The 16,158-nt window shown below is 50.3% G+C and overlaps 3 protein-coding genes across 4 annotated transcripts in view; 1 reads left to right on the plus strand and 2 right to left on the minus strand.

Annotated features, from left to right (window-relative positions):
- The window catches only part of DNHD1 (dynein heavy chain domain 1), a 79,472-nt gene extending 79,046 nt beyond the window's left edge, over positions 1 to 426 (minus strand). The window contains 1 exon segment of the mRNA XM_077866672.1: positions 103 to 426. The gene's annotated coding sequence lies outside the window, so the exon portion shown is untranslated.
- A 6,655-nt stretch (positions 427 to 7,081) lies between these two features.
- On the minus strand, positions 7,082 to 8,909 carry TIMM10B (translocase of inner mitochondrial membrane 10B). The gene is made up of 3 exons (XM_077866686.1): positions 8,758 to 8,909; positions 8,487 to 8,582; positions 7,082 to 8,345 (listed from the first exon to the last, which is right to left on the minus strand). Exons 1-3 carry the CDS (start codon positions 8,803 to 8,805, stop codon positions 8,169 to 8,171), a joined length of 321 nt encoding a protein of 106 aa, XP_077722812.1. The 5' UTR covers positions 8,806 to 8,909; the 3' UTR covers positions 7,082 to 8,168.
- A 30-nt stretch (positions 8,910 to 8,939) lies between these two features.
- ARFIP2 (ARF interacting protein 2) lies at positions 8,940 to 13,844 on the plus strand. Of its 2 annotated transcripts, XM_077866683.1 has the most exons (8): positions 8,940 to 9,098; positions 9,856 to 9,996; positions 10,253 to 10,349; positions 11,113 to 11,231; positions 11,409 to 11,630; positions 12,160 to 12,317; positions 12,459 to 12,633; positions 13,074 to 13,844. In XM_077866683.1, the coding sequence occupies exons 2-8, from the start codon at positions 9,898 to 9,900 to the stop codon at positions 13,227 to 13,229; spliced, it is 1,026 nt and encodes a 341-aa protein (XP_077722809.1). In that variant the 5' UTR covers positions 8,940 to 9,098; positions 9,856 to 9,897; the 3' UTR covers positions 13,230 to 13,844. The 2 variants fall into 2 exon arrangements, with proteins under 2 accessions (XP_077722809.1, XP_077722810.1); XM_077866684.1 differs by lacking the exon at positions 11,409 to 11,630.
- The last annotated feature ends 2,314 nt before the right edge of the window (positions 13,845 to 16,158 follow it).

Raw genomic sequence — 16,158 nt, forward strand, 5'->3', positions numbered from 1 at the left:
GGACAGGGGGGGCATGGGAGTGTGGGAGGAGAGGATCTTCTGGCGGCGGTGGCAAGGGTGGTCTCCAGGCAAAGAGAAGTGGATTGCAAGCTGTGGACTCACCCGCAGCTCCATCATCCCTTTATGGCTGTTAGAACGGTTAGACGTCCGGTCTGGTCCGGAAAGGCCCGAGCCTCTACCCACGAACAGCAGAATGCGGCTGGGACACCCGAGGAGCCGGAAAGGGGAGGGGTCGGCATCCTTGTTGGCCGGGGTCACACACAGGCGGGGCGAGGGGCTAGGGCGGAGGCAGGGAAGGGCGGCGTCGCGGCCAAACCCGCTGGCTGCCCACTCAACTTGGGCATAGGCGATCAGCCTGGCTGGGTATGAAAACGAATGACACGGTTGATTTGGGGAAGTAACAATCCTGAGGGCATCGTGGGAAGGTATAATCCATGTGCCTATCTATTCATTGAGCGCCTACACTAGCACCAGGTACCAACAAGCTAAGTCTTTGGGACCCTACCCAAACGCCATCCACATATCCACCAACCCCACCTCACTGTCCCCCTCAAGAAAACCCACAATAAGACAAAATCCTTGATCATAGGAAGCCAAAATCGGGGGTGGGAAGGTCTGAATGATGAAACAAGGAAAAGAAAGAGGAAGGGAGGAAGGGAGAAAGGGAGGGAGGGAGGTAAAGAAAAAGGGAAAAAAATTCAGTGTATGTATGATAGGGTTTTACCTCTGTTTTGCAATCCAGCCTTGTTTTTTTTTGTTTTTTTGTTTTTTTGTTTTTTTAAGATTTTATTTACTTATTCATGAGAGACAGAGACACAGGCAGAGGGAAAAGGAGGTTCCATGCAGGGAGCCCAATGTGGGACTGGAACCCAATGTGGGACTCGATCCCGGGACTCCAGGACCATGACCTGGTCTGAAGGCAGGCGCTAAGCCACTGAGCCACCCCGGGATCCCCATGCAATTCAGATTTGTATATCCATCTGCCTGGTTATTGGCTCTACTTGGATATCTGATAAATATCTCAAACTTAAAATCTTAAAATATCCAAACCAGCCTCCTAATTACCACCCCTCTCCCCAGGGCAAATGAAATCTGCTTCTTTTACTGCATCCCCCAAAATGACAAGTCTATTTTTCTAGTTACTGGGGTCAAACCTTGGAGTCATCTTAGATTTCTCTCTCCCTCTCTTCCTTCCCACTTTACCCTATATCCCATGTTGAATCCTTTAGCAAATTCTGTTGGCTTATAGCTTCAAAATCTATGTGGAATCCAACTATTTCTCATCACCTTTGCCTGTCACTGTCACTTCTCACCTGGATTATTCCATAGCCTTCTAACTGAACTCCTTCCTTCCACCCTTGCCCCTCCTATCTGCTCTTTCCAGAGCAGCCAGTGACCCTTTTCAAATATAGGCAGCTCTTGTCACTCCTCTGCTCAAAACTCACTAATGCCTTACATCTCATTCCCTCATATAAAAGCCAAAGTTGGACACATACAAGTTTTCTGTGCTTGTGTAACAAATTACCATAAACAAAGCAGCTTAAAAACAAACACCAATTTATCACAGTTCTGTAGATCGATGTCCAGCATGGCTTGGTTGGGTTCTCTGCTCAGGGTATCATAAACCTGAAATCAAGGTGTTGGCTGGGTTGAGTTCTTATTGGGAGACCCTGGAGAAGAGTCCTCTTCCAAGATTATTCTTGATGGCAGGATTGGAGCCATTGCAGTTGTAGGACTAGGTCCTGGTTTCTTTCCTGGCCATCAACTGGGCACCATGTTCAGGTCCTAGAAGCCACCCACCTTCCTGGCCATATGGCACATTCATCCTCAGGCCATCAACAGTGCCTCAAAACCTTCTCAAGCTTGGAATATATTTTTTTTAGATTTGATTTATTTATTTGAAAGAGAGATCATGAGAGAGCACAAGTGGGAAGGAGAGGGAGAGGCAGGCTCTCCAGGAAGAGGGAGCCTAATATGGGACTCAATCCCAGGACACTGGGATCATGACCTGAGCTGAAGGCAGATACTTAACTGACTGAGCCACCCACCCAGGTGCCCCTCAAGCTTGGACTCTTTTCTGCAACCAGCCAGAGAAATCTCTCTGCTTTTAAGTTCATGTGGTTAGGTCAGACCAACCCAGGTAATATCCCTTTCTTTGAGTGATCTGTGAATATTAAGGACAAGATACCAACCAGTAAGACTAGGAATGAAAAACTTCTAAATCATTGGCAAACGGTCAAAAGTTAAATGCAGAATCATTTCTGTCTCTTCTGATATAAAGCCGTTCTCTTCCTCCCAGACTGAGCTGGGAGGAAACTGAAAGATGTTCATTCAATAAATATTTACCAAGCACATATTATGTGCTGCCACTGTGATAAGGATACAACAGTGAGCAATTCAGCCATGAACTGTGACCTCATGAGGAACTATCAACTGTTAGAACTGCTACCTGCCACAAACATGAGGAATTATGGGATCTGGAGTCTGAGAAGTTATTTGAGGAAAGAGCATTCACACTAAGTACTCATGAAGAATGCGTTAGAAGTTAAGTAGGTAAAGTGAGGGGAAAGCACCGCAAGCCAGGAAATGGTGCGAAGGCCCTGAGAATGAATAGTACGTGACAGAAGAACTTTGGAGGCAATGTGCTTAGAGCAGAGAGGGAGGGAGCAAGTGAGGTGTGGTGCAATTCAGTACAACAAACAGTACTGAGAGTCTCGTGTTTGATAATCAATGATGAGATAAAGCTGAGGTGGGCAGGGGCCAGATCATGCAGGGTCTCAAAGATCATGTGTAGAATGTATTTTTATCTTAAGAATGGGAAGCTAGGGATCCCTGGGTGGCGCAGCGGTTTGGCGCCTGCCTTTGGCCCAGGGCGCGATCCTGGAGACCCGGGATCGAATCCCACGTCGGGCTCCCGGTGCATGGAGCCTGCTTATTCTCCCTCTGCCTGTGTCTCTGCCTCTCTCTCTCTCTCACTGTGTGCCTATCATAAATAAAAAAAAAAAAAAAAAAAAAAAAAAAAGAATGGGAAGCTACTGTGAGGTTTTAAGCATCAGTTTTCTGACCTATGTTTGGAGAATAGATTGGAGAGACACAGAAGTGGATGTGAGGTAAAGTAGCAATTGCAGTGACCCTGTTGGAAGATTACAAAAATGGGGAGAAGCAGACCGAATTAAGGGGGATATTTAGAAATGTAAAATGTAAACAGATGGAATTTGGCAACTGAGTGAGGTTTCTACCTTCTGCAACTGGAAAAGTACTAGGTATTGGAGGAAAGCTGATGAGGAAAACCTTTGAGTTGGGGATGTTTTTGAGATATCTAAGTGGGAATGTCAATCAAGTTGCTCAGAGGAGAGATCTGGGAGGCATGAATAACTGAAGCTGAGTGGGGAGGACACTGTCCTAGAAAAATGTCTAACAGGCCCTAGAGAAACCTTTAGATGTAAAGGCTGGAAGCAGGTGATCCTCAAAGGAGGCTATGAAGCTGTGGTGAAAGTAGTAGAACCATGAGTGGAATCAGACACCAGTGAAAGACTGACAATGGAACTAGTCCATTTTACCAGATGCTACTGAGAAATGAAGTAAGTGAGGACTGGGAAATCATCACTGAATTCAGGGATATGAAAGTCATTTGGTGGGCCAGGGTGACCTCATCAAGAACAATTTCAATAGAATAAAGATTGATGTCAAAATAGACTGGGTGGAGGAACGGGAATGGGAAGAGCCACAGTATCCAACTGTTTTAAGAAGTTAAGCTGTAAGGTGGAAAATAATAGTACCTAGAGAGGAATAAAGGAAGTGGTTTGTTTGTTGTAACAGGGGAGTTTCTAGCATGTTTGAACGATGGTGAGAATAGAGTGAAATAGGAAAAAGTCAGAGATTCCCAAAGAAGGACTAGAATTCAGAGCAGGAATAGGCATTGGCATGTTTGCCCTGCTTAGATGGAGGGAATGAGAGAAAGATGCAGATACAGGTGGGTGACCAAGTTTTGTTGTGAGATTTTGTGGTAGCTCCCAACTGTCAGCTTTTTTTTTTTTTTTTTTTACCTATATATTAAAAAATAAAGTTACCTGCACAAAATTGAAGAGAATAGTTAGGGTAATAACAGGCTTAAGAATATTGATTCAAAAAAGTCATTGCAGAGAGCATCGGAGACTGGAAAAATCTAGTGGGATTATAGGGGTTGAGACTCCATTTGATGCTGGTAACCACAAATTCAGTGATATAAATCTGCTCTGTAGTGATTTCCTTCAGCTTTTAGCTGTCCAAATGCAGGCAGACAAATACCTCATTTTATCTGAGTCCAACAAAGAGATGACAAAAAACAGGAGTAGCCTGTTCCAAGAGAATGACTGGAATTTAAGCTGGATAGGAATCTAAAGACAGAGGTGTTAATGGAATGAAGGTAGAATCAATGGTTTGAATGCTCCAGCAAAACCAAAGAATAATAGTAAAGGAATAAATCAATAAACAAAGTGGAAGGAATAGTCAGTAAATAGTGTATTAAAGATGGAGCAGTTTGGGGGAAATGACAATGGCTAGGACATAGCTAAGGGAGTGGGTGGATAAGACAGAGTGGAAATTATTGAAGAATGAGAAAAGGGACTGAGAAACCAAAATACTGAATGGACTATCCAGTAACATTAAAGTACCAAGGGGTTGATAGGAAAACCAAGGGCTAGCCATTTCGAGGAAAGTAGGAGAGCAGTGGTTCCTAAGGACCAGTAATGAGGAAGGGTAGTATAGTTCAATAGGCCCAAAGGAATCTGATTTTGCAAAGGAATAGGCAGTTAAGTTCTGAAGTCACAATGGCAAGAACATCAACTCTGTCTCCAAAATGATGTGATAAGGGATAAAGCTTTGTTAACATTCTTGTGTCGTGGGCAACCCAGGTGGCTCAGCAGTTTAGCGCTGCCTTCAGCCCAGGGCCTGATCCTGGAGACCCGAGATCAAGTCCCATGTCGGGCTCCCTGCATGGAGTCTGTTTCTCCCTCTGCCTGTGTCTCTGCCTCTCCCTCTCTGTGTCTCTCATAATAAATAAATAAAATCTTAAAAAAAAAAAAAATTCTTGTGTCGTGCTTGAAACATCACACTGCTTTCATTACGCCAATGGACGTCACTTTATGATGAGACCTGAGGAAGATGTCAGTGACTACAGGAGATAGGTAGCAACAGTAGAGTTCTTCTACGTACTGAACGTATTTATAAACAGAGAGGGAAGAAGAGGTTAAAAACTTAAGGGATGGATACTTGTTTTTTCATCCCTAGGGACAGGCTGGGTGCACATGAGCAAACAAATATAAATTCTGGAAATTCAAAGAACATAGCCTCTAGAGTCAAGACAGATCTTTCTCAGCCCTTCTCCAGCAAGTAGTAATTATGTGACATGGAAACAGATGATTCGCAATGGAAATTTACTGCAAGGGTACACGCAAATGTCCACGGAAGAGTCCTCCCACCAGCAGCACAGTATTCAAGGTCTCCATTCCTGTCTTGGAACTGGTTAAGTTCACAAGCTGCTTTAGCTGAAGTTTTACGTTCCAAGGAGAAAATTTTAATGAGTAGACACAAACCCATTCAGTAGGGAATTTCCTGGTCAGCAGCTTGTACATTCCTAGCAACCATCTGTTGAAGATATAGGAACTAAAGAGATGAAAAGCTATTTGGAGCAACTTTTCTCAAGAGGTAACTACGTAAACATGGGGCTCTGATACATTCTGGATTCTTGCTTCCTCATCCATTAAGTGGGGAATAATATCTCTTACTTGTAGTTTTGCTATAGATTAAAATAGGGATGCCTGGGTGACTCAGTGGTTGAGCATTTGCCTTCAGCTCAGGGTGTGACCCCAGGGTCCTGGGATCGAGTCCTGCAGCAGCCTAGGGAGCCTGCTTCTCTTCTGTCTCTACATCTCTCATGAATAAATAAAATCTAAAAAAAAAAAAAAAAAAAGGCTGAGATAAAGCAGGACATATACCAGCACTGGAACCCATACAAATCAGATGGCTCAATGGATATTTTGAGAGGCAGCCTGGTGTAATAAAAAGTACATGGATTTTATTTTTTAAAAAAAGATTATTTATTTATTTATTTATTTATTTATTTATTCATGAGAGACAAAGAGAGAGAGAGGCAGAGACACAGGCAGAGGGAGAAGCAGGCTCCACGCAGGGAGCCTGACGCAGGACTCGATCCTCAGTCTCCAGGATCACGCCCTGGACTGAAGGTGGCACTAAACCACTGAGCCCCTGGGGCTGCCCAAAAGTGCATGGATTTTAAAGCCAGATCTGTATCTGTATCTTAATAAGATATTAATATCTTAATATTAAGATACAGATTAATATCTTAATCTGTATCTTAATAAAGTCTGCTACTAGAGAATTTCAACTTCCTGATCCACATAGGGGAAAAAATGTCTGCTTTGTGGGTAGTTGTAAGGAGTTTTATGGGAGCCAATGTCTAAGAGCTTCCATTTCCTCCGTAAAAAATGAAACATGGTCCCCTGATGGAGGATAGCTGAACGTGAAATGGGGGATAAGAGCAGTAAAGGTGTAAACTAACTGCCTTGGTGATTTGGAGACAAAAATATACCAGGAAGCCACAAAGGGTTGCTTGTTGGTTGACGCTGGAGACCTTGAATGGTTAGTGCCACTCATTACACAGCTGTGTTTTTGTCTAGCAGTCTGAACAGAAGAACAGAAAAGGTAAAACAGCTGGAATGATACAAAAAGGACACAAGGGAGGCAAGAAAATGCGGTGATGGGGTGATAGGCCATTTAGAATGGTGGCACAAGTAAATTTTATGAGGGCAATAAATGAGAGAAAGATAGAGAGGCTCAGCATGGAAATAACAAAACCGGGACAATGAAAACAATGATGGGTAGAGGACAGAAGAGCTGGAATTAGATTATAGACTTGGAGATAACGATAAAGAGGTCCCAAGGATTTGTTTTATCTTTTTCCCCATAACCATCATCATCTATTTCTCCCCTGAGCTTTTGTTCCTTGGGTCTGGCTATATTGTAGAATATGGTCCTCCAAGTTCCCCCTTTCTGACTGCTCCTGAAGACAAGCACACAGACCTTCTTTGTGTAAAAGCTTTACTGCTCATCCTGGGGAAGACAGAAAATAATAAGAAAATAACAACTTGGGAAAATGGCTGAAGTTCCAGAACACCCCGAAATCTTACAGGTTTCATTTCAGTTACGGGGCTACTGACTTTCCAGAAGGCACTGCATACAAAAACCCTGTGATTTCTTGATCTGTTATTCTTAGGTATCTCCTCCTTCCCCTGAATTTAGGAGAATTCTTTAGAGCCCATGAAAAGAGTTATAAATGAATGCACACCCAGCTCACAAATAAACCATTAAGTCAGATTTAAGTGAAGGACAACAAGAAGAGCTCTTATTTTCTCTGCCATCTGGGCAGGAACCAACTTCCTATTGCTATTACTAACATTAAAATCGTACCACAGGGGTGCCTGGGTGCAGTTGGTTAAGTGTCTGTCTTTGGCTCAAGTCATAATCCCAGGGCCCTGGGATCAAGCCCCGCATCTGGCTCCCTGCTAGGCCCGGAGTCTGCTTCTCCCTCTGCCCCTCCCCCTGCTCATTCTCTCTCTCTCTCTCAAATAAATAAATAAACAAAATCTTTAAAAAAAGAAAGAATTAAGTTAGATGCACCTGGGTGGCTCAGCCATTGAGCGTCTGCTTTTGGCTCAGGGTAGGATCCTGGGGTTCTGGGATCAAGTCCAGCATCGGGCTCCCCACAGGGAGCCTCTGCTTCTCCCTCTGCCTATGTCTCTGCCGCTCTCTGTGTGTCTCGTGAATAAATAAACTCTTTACAAAAGAAAAAATTGTACCCCCAGGCCTTGTTTTAACCAGGTGCCAGGAAATGTTGAGGTTTTCCTTCTACACATAGAAGCCAATTTCTCCACTGCCAGGGCTGAAGCCAACAGATATGCGCTGACAGGATAAAGGATGGGGCCAATAAAGCGAGCAAAGCTTCCCTGCCCAGAACATAAATCAAACAGTGCAAAAGTGGGTTTATTGGCTCCAAGAAAAGGAGCAATACTACCCAGCTGTCAGACAACCCCTCACTCTATATATGGGCTGCATCCAGCCCAAGGTCCACTGGCTCCTTCAGTTTGAGGGTCCATCCAGCGCCTCCCTTCCTAGCTGCCTGATGGTGAGGTTCCGGGCTGTTCTGCAGCAACACCTGGCCCAGCTGAGGCAGCCTCGTAGTCTGCGATGCGGCGCTGTACCAGAGCCGGCATGAGCTGCACGTAAGCGGCCATGAGGCGGTGGTTGGAATGGATCAGCTTCCCAGCACAGCTGTGCAGACAGGCCTCCTGGAAGGAAGACAGGGTGAAGCATTGGTGTCCACTGGTGTCCGTCCCATCCCTAGCCAAGGGACAAGGGTCATGGAAAGGCCCGGGCCAGAGGTAGGGGCGGTGGAGGTTGGGGACAGTCTACGGCGAACCCCACCTAACCTCTTCAGCGTCCAGAGCTCGGTGGTGCAAGCTGGGCACGCAGCGCTGGAAGCAGAGTTCCGTCATCCGATTGTAGACCAACAGGAAGTCCCGCAACTAGGAGAGAAGGGGACAAAGAGCCCAGCGATAAGGGGGCACCTCGAGGCCGCGCCCTCGAGGTTTCCCAGGACGGCGCGCCAGAGCGCGACGTTCCCAACCCTCCGCCCTCCAGCCAAACGGACGAAGATGCCAGCTGAACTGATGGCCCCGTCGCGACTTAGCACCCACTCACGTTCCTCAGCTGCTGCTGCTGCTGCAGCTGCTGCTGCTGCGGCTCCATCGCGCCACCGGCGCACGCACGTCACTTCCGCACAGCCTCTTGGTAACGCCCCGGAAGTGACCTCTCCTGGCTCCCCGGGGACTGAGGGGTTGCCTCAAGGATCGCCCCGCCCCTGGCTTTAACGTCATCTCCGCCCTTATAGTCTGCGACGTGGCCGGCTTCTTCTGCCCGGGAGGGGACGTCACTTCCGCCGAGTCCCTGACCTGCTGCTAGGATCGCGACGGGAACTGGAGCCCGAGGTCCCCGCGCGGCCCGGGCCTGGCGCCCTGAGGGGAAGAGCGGCCCGGCCCGAGGTGAGAAGGACATACTTGGGCAAGGGGAAGTTGAATGCACGAGCCTGCCCCGAGGGAAAGATGCTACAGAGCCCTGGGGAAGGATGAGGACACACCTGATGCCCAGGTGTGGGGTGGGGGGGGGCGGGGACTAACACACCTGGGGGACATAACTGACTTTGGAAGGGATCACTATGTGCTGGGAAAATGTGGCTTTTCCCAGAGGCCAAGAACGGACACCAACTGATTCAACTAGGGCCTGCAGGGGGAGGGCTGCAGGAGGAGGGGGTGCATGGGATGGAGGAGGGAGAGACCACCTGAAGGAAAGGGGAAGCAACCCTAAGGGAGTGTGAGAGGCCAAGCAATGGAGAACATACCAGAGCGGGAGGAGTAGGCTCCTGAGCCCTGGAAAGGGGTTAATCTGATGGGAGGAAACAGCTGCATGGGGGTAAGTTCCAAAACAGCACAGACTTTCTCTCCCTTGGCCACTGCTGTGACCTCAAATAGTAGTCTGTTGAATGGTTGAACGCATGAGTGATCACCTGAGTCCTGGTGGGGTTGGGGGTCCGTGAGAAGATACTGGGGACCTGGGTGTGCATGTGGAAAGATACACACCCTGGAGGGGAGAAATACATATCTACGAGAAGAAAGGAGTGGTGGCCGAACCCCAGGATACTCAAGTCTTGGGACAACCTCTAAAATCTCTGAAATGGTGGGGGAGACTTTTCTTTCGGGAGTACTGGCTAGTTTCCAGAACTGTCTGTGTTGGGCTTTGCAGGGCGCTGGGGTGGAGACTTTGACTCCAATCCCTTCCCTAGCCATGACGGACGGGATCCTAGGGAAGGCAGCCACAATGGAGATCCCCATCCACGGGAACGGTGAAGCCGGGCAGCTTCCTGAGGATGATGGGCTGGAGCAGGTGCTTCTGTTTGATTCTTCTCCATATTGTTTCAATTTAGGAGTCCAAAATCATAAGCCCTGGGCTCTCACCCCATTCCAGGAGTTTTCCCCTAACTTATCTAACTCCCTCCAATCTTTACATATCTTCATTCTGATTCTATGCAGACTTCCCTTGTGTGCTCTCTCTGTGATGCTTCAATCCAAGCTTGTTCTCACCCCCCAAATGCTTCAGCTGCCCCAATGTTCCTGAAGCCCCCCTCTTCTCTGGCCTATAGGACCTCCAGCAGGTGATGGTGTCAGGACCCAACCTCAATGAAACCAGCATTGTGTCTGGTGGCTATGGGGGCTCTGGTGATGGACTCATCCCCACAGGTATGAATGATCAGAACAGGACAGGAAGCTTGAATGGACAGAGGGAGTGGAATGGTTCTGGGGAGTATAGGATATGCCTAAGATAGCTTGAACTATGTCTGGAGATTTTGGGAACTCTTGCTAGTACAAGCCCAATGGACTCTACTCAGCCCAAGGCTAGAGCCTAGGGCTGTCCAACTGCTCCCGCTTGCCATTTAGCCCTGAGATGTGTCCATTTGTCCTTTCTTTGCTGCCACCACCTGAATCACATTACGAACTGTTTTGCAGAAGTTCTCCTGCTTTGGAGCTTGAGACTTATTTGGAACTCTGAAGCTTCTCAAAGTTTTGCTTCAGACTCTCAAGTTTAGAGAAGCAAATAGCCCTGAATTTCACACTGACTAGGATTCCACATGAGAACGTCAATGAGATTTCCTATTGTCAGGAACCCACCATCCTTGACCTCCCGCCCAATACTCAGCATATTTTCTTCTGTTTTCTCTGCCCCTGTACATCAGCAACTCCCTCCCTCCCCCCACTCCAGCCCCCATCACCATCTCAGGAGGAGGCCAGATATATATTGGGATTTGGGTTTCAGGGCACAAGGTATGAGTTCTTCCTAGTGAGTAGGAGAATTTCTAGTTTCTGCTACTTCAGAGAAGTCATTTTCATGGTGGGAAGTCGGTGGAAAGTCATTTCATGGTGGGGTCGGTGGGAAGTATGGGTGGAGCCACAGAGATGTCTGGTTATATCAGAGAGGCTGGTGTCAAAGAACTTGGTTCTTTAGGGTCTGGCCGCCATCCATCTCACAGTACCACTCCTGCTGGCCCGGGAGATGAGGTGGCTCGGGGCATCGCTGGAGAAAAGTTTGACATCGTCAAGAAATGGGGCATCAACACATATAAGGTGGGATTTAAGCACCTTTCCCTTTCCCCAGACTTCCCCTGGGTACCTTTTCCCCATCTTCCAGATTCCACTCTCCCATCCTTGTCTGAGACGAGGAGCCTTGGGATGCTAGGGTAGATACCTGTTGGGGGGGCAGGGTGCTAGGGTCTCTGACCTATTCCCCCACTTCCCAATCAGTGCACAAAGCAGCTGTTATCAGAGCGATTTGGCCGAGGCTCCCGGACTGTGGACCTGGAGCTAGAGCTGCAGATTGAGTTGCTGCGTGAGACGAAGCGCAAGTATGAGAGTGTCCTGCAGCTGGGCCGGGCACTGACAGCCCACCTCTACAGCCTGCTGCAGACCCAGCATGCACTAGGTGACGCCTTTGCTGACCTCAGCCAGAAGTCCCCAGAGCTTCAGGTGCCTTGGTCAGGCCAAAGAGGGTGGGGGGACTGGGCCCGGGCCCTCCCAGGCAGTCAGCCCTCAGCCTCCCTCCCTCCCTCCTGCAGCCCAGAGGGAGAACCCCTCCAGGGTAGGCCCAGCCCTACCCCCAGCAGCACTCACCTGTGGAGGCAGCCTAAGGGTTTGTACAGAGGTTCAGAAGTTGGAGGGGTGGGGGAGGCGGCACACTAGATGCCTCACAAGTAACCCTTCTCTGCATCGGTGCTCGGCCTAATCAGAGCCCCCCTCCCCGCCCCTTGCCTGCTGCACTAGCTTTCCCTGTTCTCGTCCTGTGAACTTATCTGAGAACCCACTCCCATACTCCTACCCCAGCCATCCCCGGGGTGGCCCCAATAACTTTCTGGCTAAGAGAGCCTTGCTGGAGCAGTCCTTGGTTGTTCCAGTTTTGATGGCTTTTTCCTTCTGGGGGAGGAGGGGAATGAGGGCCCTATAGCTTTAGTTAGGTAGGAATTGTTGCTCAAGGCCTATCCTCCCCTTCTGCCCTCAGGAGGAATTTGGCTACAATGCAGAGACACAGAAGCTGCTGTGCAAGAATGGAGAGACACTGCTAGGGGCTGTGAACTTCTTTGTCTCTAGCATCAACACTTTGGTCACCAAGACCATGGAAGACACTCTCATGACTGTCAAACAGTATGAGGCTGCCAGGTGTGGGCACCAGCAGGGCCCAGGGTTTTGGGAGTTGGCTGGCATGGGTGGAAGTTTGAGGTCATAAAAATTGTGGAAGGAAAGGAGAGTATGTGTGGAGGACACAGGGGTGGAGACCAGCCTGTATCACCCCTTCCCCAGGCTGGAATATGATGCCTACCGAACAGACTTAGAGGAGCTGAGCCTAGGCCCCCGGGATGCAGGGACGCGTGGTCGACTCGAGAGTGCCCAGGCCACTTTCCAGGCCCATCGGGACAAATATGAGAAGCTGCGGGGAGATGTGGCCATCAAGCTCAAGTTCCTGGAAGAAAACAAGGTGCCAACCCCACCCCTTTGACCCTAGCCCGCCTTCCCATTTGTAACACTGACCTACCCCTAAGACCCTCCCCATCACTGGATGGGGAAATGCAGCCTGGCTTACGGGTGGGATCTTCCCCCAACCCCTTTAATTCCTGGACCTTTCTAGTTACCCACCCTCTAGTCCCTGGCCCTTTTCTGTTGGAGGATTTGACTGCTGGTCCCAGGAACATAACTGGGGAAAAATCGTCCCTTGAGCTGAGGTACCAGAACCCCAGGCCTGGGCAAATCAAATCAGGTTTCTCCCATCAGATTTACCCTTATCCTTTGACTCCCTTAGTGGAGGTCAGCCCCCACCCTTAAAGCACCATCAGAGCAGAGTCCATTTACCCCTGGTCTGGGCTCAGGCTCAAGAAGGGCATCTGAGTTCAGTCTCAGCTGACCCTGCTGGACCCCCAGATCAAGGTGATGCACAAGCAGCTGCTGCTCTTCCACAATGCCGTGTCAGCCTACTTTGCTGGGAATCAGAAACAACTGGAGCAGACCCTGCAGCAGTTCAACATCAAGCTGCGGCCTCCAGGAGCTGAGAAACCCTCCTGGCTAGAGGAGCAGTGAGCTGCTTCTAACCAACCCTGGCTATCAAGAAGGACATTGGGAGAGGCAGTCCCAGGGTGGGGGAGATTGGACATGGGACCTCCCTTGCCACCTGCCCTCTGGCTTGGGTTCCGTTTCCCTGGCTGGGGCCTGACACCCAGTTTTGCCCACACTGCTGTGGGTAGGGAGGGGGCTTGCAGGGCCAGCAGCTGTTGCCCTGTCCTTTATCTTCCTGGCCTCTGGGCTTCATTCCCAGATCTTTTCCTTCCACTCCACAGCCAAAGGCTATGACAAAACCACTCCTTGGCCAATGGCATCACTCCTCAGGCCTGTCCCCAGCTCCTGGGGTGTGCCCCCTGACCAATGGCAGAGCCTCAAAGGCCCTGTCAGCCAATGGCAGCTCTTCTCGGGCTCCCCTGGGCCAATGACGTTGCCTCCAGTACCCTTTGTCCCTCCTCTATGCGTCCCCATTGCAGAGAAGGGGGGACTGGGACCAAAGGGGTGGGGAGAATGGGGAGCCCCATTTCTGGCCCTGCATCTGAATGGGCTTCCCCTCTCCTACCCACCCAGTTTAATTGTGCTTAGAGCCCTGGAAGATTGGGACCTAGCACTAGGAATAAACCTTTCATAAAAGCAGGCCCAGTGAGGTCAATTTGTGGGGGGCTCTAGGAGGGTGGGCTGGGTGGAGAAATGCTCAGTCTAATCATACACCCAAATCCTATCAAGCCAGAAAAGCAGAGGCCAGATAACCAAAGTTACAGGTTTCAGGAGCAGTCTGAGAGCCTGCTCCTCCCCCAGCCCCAGCTGGAGCCAAAGCTTATTTGCTCTTTAGGCCAGCACCGAGATAGCTATGATCTTAAGAGCCCAGGACCTGGAGGGGGTTGGGCCCCCTGACCTTCATCATCCATTCATTCATACAGCAAATATTTACTGAGTGCTTTTATTTGCCAGGCACTGCTCTAGACCCTGGGGATACATCCGTGAATAAAACACAGTCCCTTCCCACATTGCTTATGGCCTAGTGGGGGATAGAGACAAGTAACCAGGCAACTACAATGCAGTGATGAGTACTAGGATACAGAAGTTCAGGGAGCTATGGGAATCCAGAGGAGGGGCATCTAGCCCAGACTGGAGTGGAGATGGGCTATCACCCTGAAAACCAAGACAGGAATGGCAAGTAGACACAGGCAGGCAAAGAATAGGGAGAAGAGCTAGCTAGGCAGAGAGGCCAGCATTTGTGAAAGCCCTGAGAGGACTTGTGAGGAATTCAGTTTGGAATGAAAAGTGGAAGGGGAGTGGCTTAGAGAAGGACTACAGAGCTGAGGCAGCCCTGGGTCACACTGGGCTGTTCAGGCTTATGATGAAGGACTTCTGCCCTTAGGAGAAAGGGAGCTGTAAAGCTTTTTCAAGCATGAGTTTGGTAGCGTGGGAGAAATCTGAAGTTGAGGAAAGTCATCCTCAGGCTTGAAATAGTGTTACACAGACCTGAGCTCCCTCACATTGGCCAGTAGTCTGATAAGTAACCCTGGCCCCAAACCCCAAAGCGAGCTTATTCACAAGCATTGGAGCACCTGTACTGGGTCCCAGAGCTCCTCAGGTGCATGAGAGCTTGAGGGTACACCTAGATGTTGAGCCCATATCAACCTTGTTTGAGGCAAGAAAGCTCCCTAACAGCACTTTGGTTCAGTCCACGCCCAGGTACTGTCACTTCTGTGCTCCCTGGCAGAGGAGAGTTCCAGAATTTTTCAAAATTCTCTGCTACCTCTCTGGAGGACTGGAGGAAGAGGACAACCCAGCCAGCAGGTTCTCCTAGCACTGAGATCCCTGCAGCCTGATTTTGCTCTTTGTCACAGATACTGCAGCTCCCAGGCAGGCTTTCTGGGTTTCGGTCAGCCTGCAGCCGTCTGACTGGAGCTTGATTATTAGATTGGGTGGTTCACATACAGATAGATTCCCCCCACCCAGGGGACTTTCAACCAGAAAGGTACTGAATCTCCAGGTGACGAGGCAGGCTCTGAAGCAGAGCTCAAACCCTGGTTACACCACTTCCTAGCCGAGTTAGCTGATCAGGGCTCATGTCTGGGAAGCCAGGGGCCCTCAGTGCTTCCCCTGTAAAACAGCTAATAAAAGAAGATACCTATTAAGATCATGAGTATTAAAGGAGACAATATATGTAAAGTGATTCGTTATGTTTCTGGCACATAATAAGCACTCAGTCCCCGTTAACTGTTATTATAATTTTCCACTGGGGCTGCTTTTCCACAATGTGATGATCCTGAATTGCTCTGGTTTTGGGAGTGTGGAAGGGAATTGCTGGATGGTCCGAGCCATAATCTCCTCGCGAGGGGGCTCCTGAGGGAGAGTCGGGCGCACAGAGCCCAATCAAGTCCTCCTCCCCCCTTCGCCCCGCCCGCCCCCTCTAGCGCTCGGGTACTGCCCTTCCACCTGGGGGGCCGCTGGCCGCGAGGGCCCGTGCCCCCGCCGCCCCGCGCAGCTGGGAGCACACTGCAGATTCCGAAGGAGCCCCCCGGGAAGGCCGGGAAGTGCGCCCCCGGGAGGGCCCGCACCGGCTCCCCGAGTCCCAATCTCTGCCGTCCGGCGGCGGCGGCGCCTTGGCCGAGCCTCAGCCCAGCCCCGAGACCTACTACGCCGCCCTGGCCCGGAGCGGCCGGGAACGAGGAGCCGCTGGCCGGGGATCCGGGGCCGGGGATCCGGGATCCGGCTCGCGCTCCCCAGCCGGCCGGCCGCGGCAGCTCCCGCAGGCGCCCCGGGGCGGGGGGGGGGGGGGGCGGGGGGGCCGGGGCGGGCGGGGCCTCGGCGGCGGCGGGCGGGGCGGGGGTGGGGCCTCGGCGCGCGAGCCGCCCCCTCCCCCGGCGGGTCCGCAGCCCCGCCCCGGCCCCTCCCTCCGGCCTGTGCGGCGGGTCCGGCGGCGGCGCCGGCGCGGGGACAG

The sequence above is a fragment of the Canis aureus genome, chromosome 23, assembly GCF_053574225.1.
Source record: "Canis aureus isolate CA01 chromosome 23, VMU_Caureus_v.1.0, whole genome shotgun sequence".
NCBI classification, from domain to species: Eukaryota; Metazoa; Chordata; class Mammalia; order Carnivora; family Canidae; genus Canis; species Canis aureus.

Coding starts and splice junctions, on each gene's coding strand:
- TIMM10B (XM_077866686.1), bottom strand. CDS start 8,805: ATGGAGCCGCAGCAGCAGCAGCTGCAGCAGCAGCAGCAGCTGAGGAAC. Junction 8,583..8,757: donor AGCAGCAGCAGCTGAGGAAC/GTGAGTGGGTGC, acceptor CTTCTCTCCTAG/TTGCGGGACTTCCTGTTGGT. Junction 8,346..8,486: donor GAGCTCTGGACGCTGAAGAG/GTTAGGTGGGGT, acceptor TCTTCCTTCCAG/GAGGCCTGTCTGCACAGCTG.
- ARFIP2 (XM_077866683.1), top strand. CDS start 9,898: ATGACGGACGGGATCCTAGGGAAGGCAGCCACAATGGAGATCCCCATC. Junction 10,350..11,112: donor TGATGGACTCATCCCCACAG/GTATGAATGATC, acceptor TTGGTTCTTTAG/GGTCTGGCCGCCATCCATCT. Junction 12,318..12,458: donor AAACAGTATGAGGCTGCCAG/GTGTGGGCACCA, acceptor CCCCTTCCCCAG/GCTGGAATATGATGCCTACC.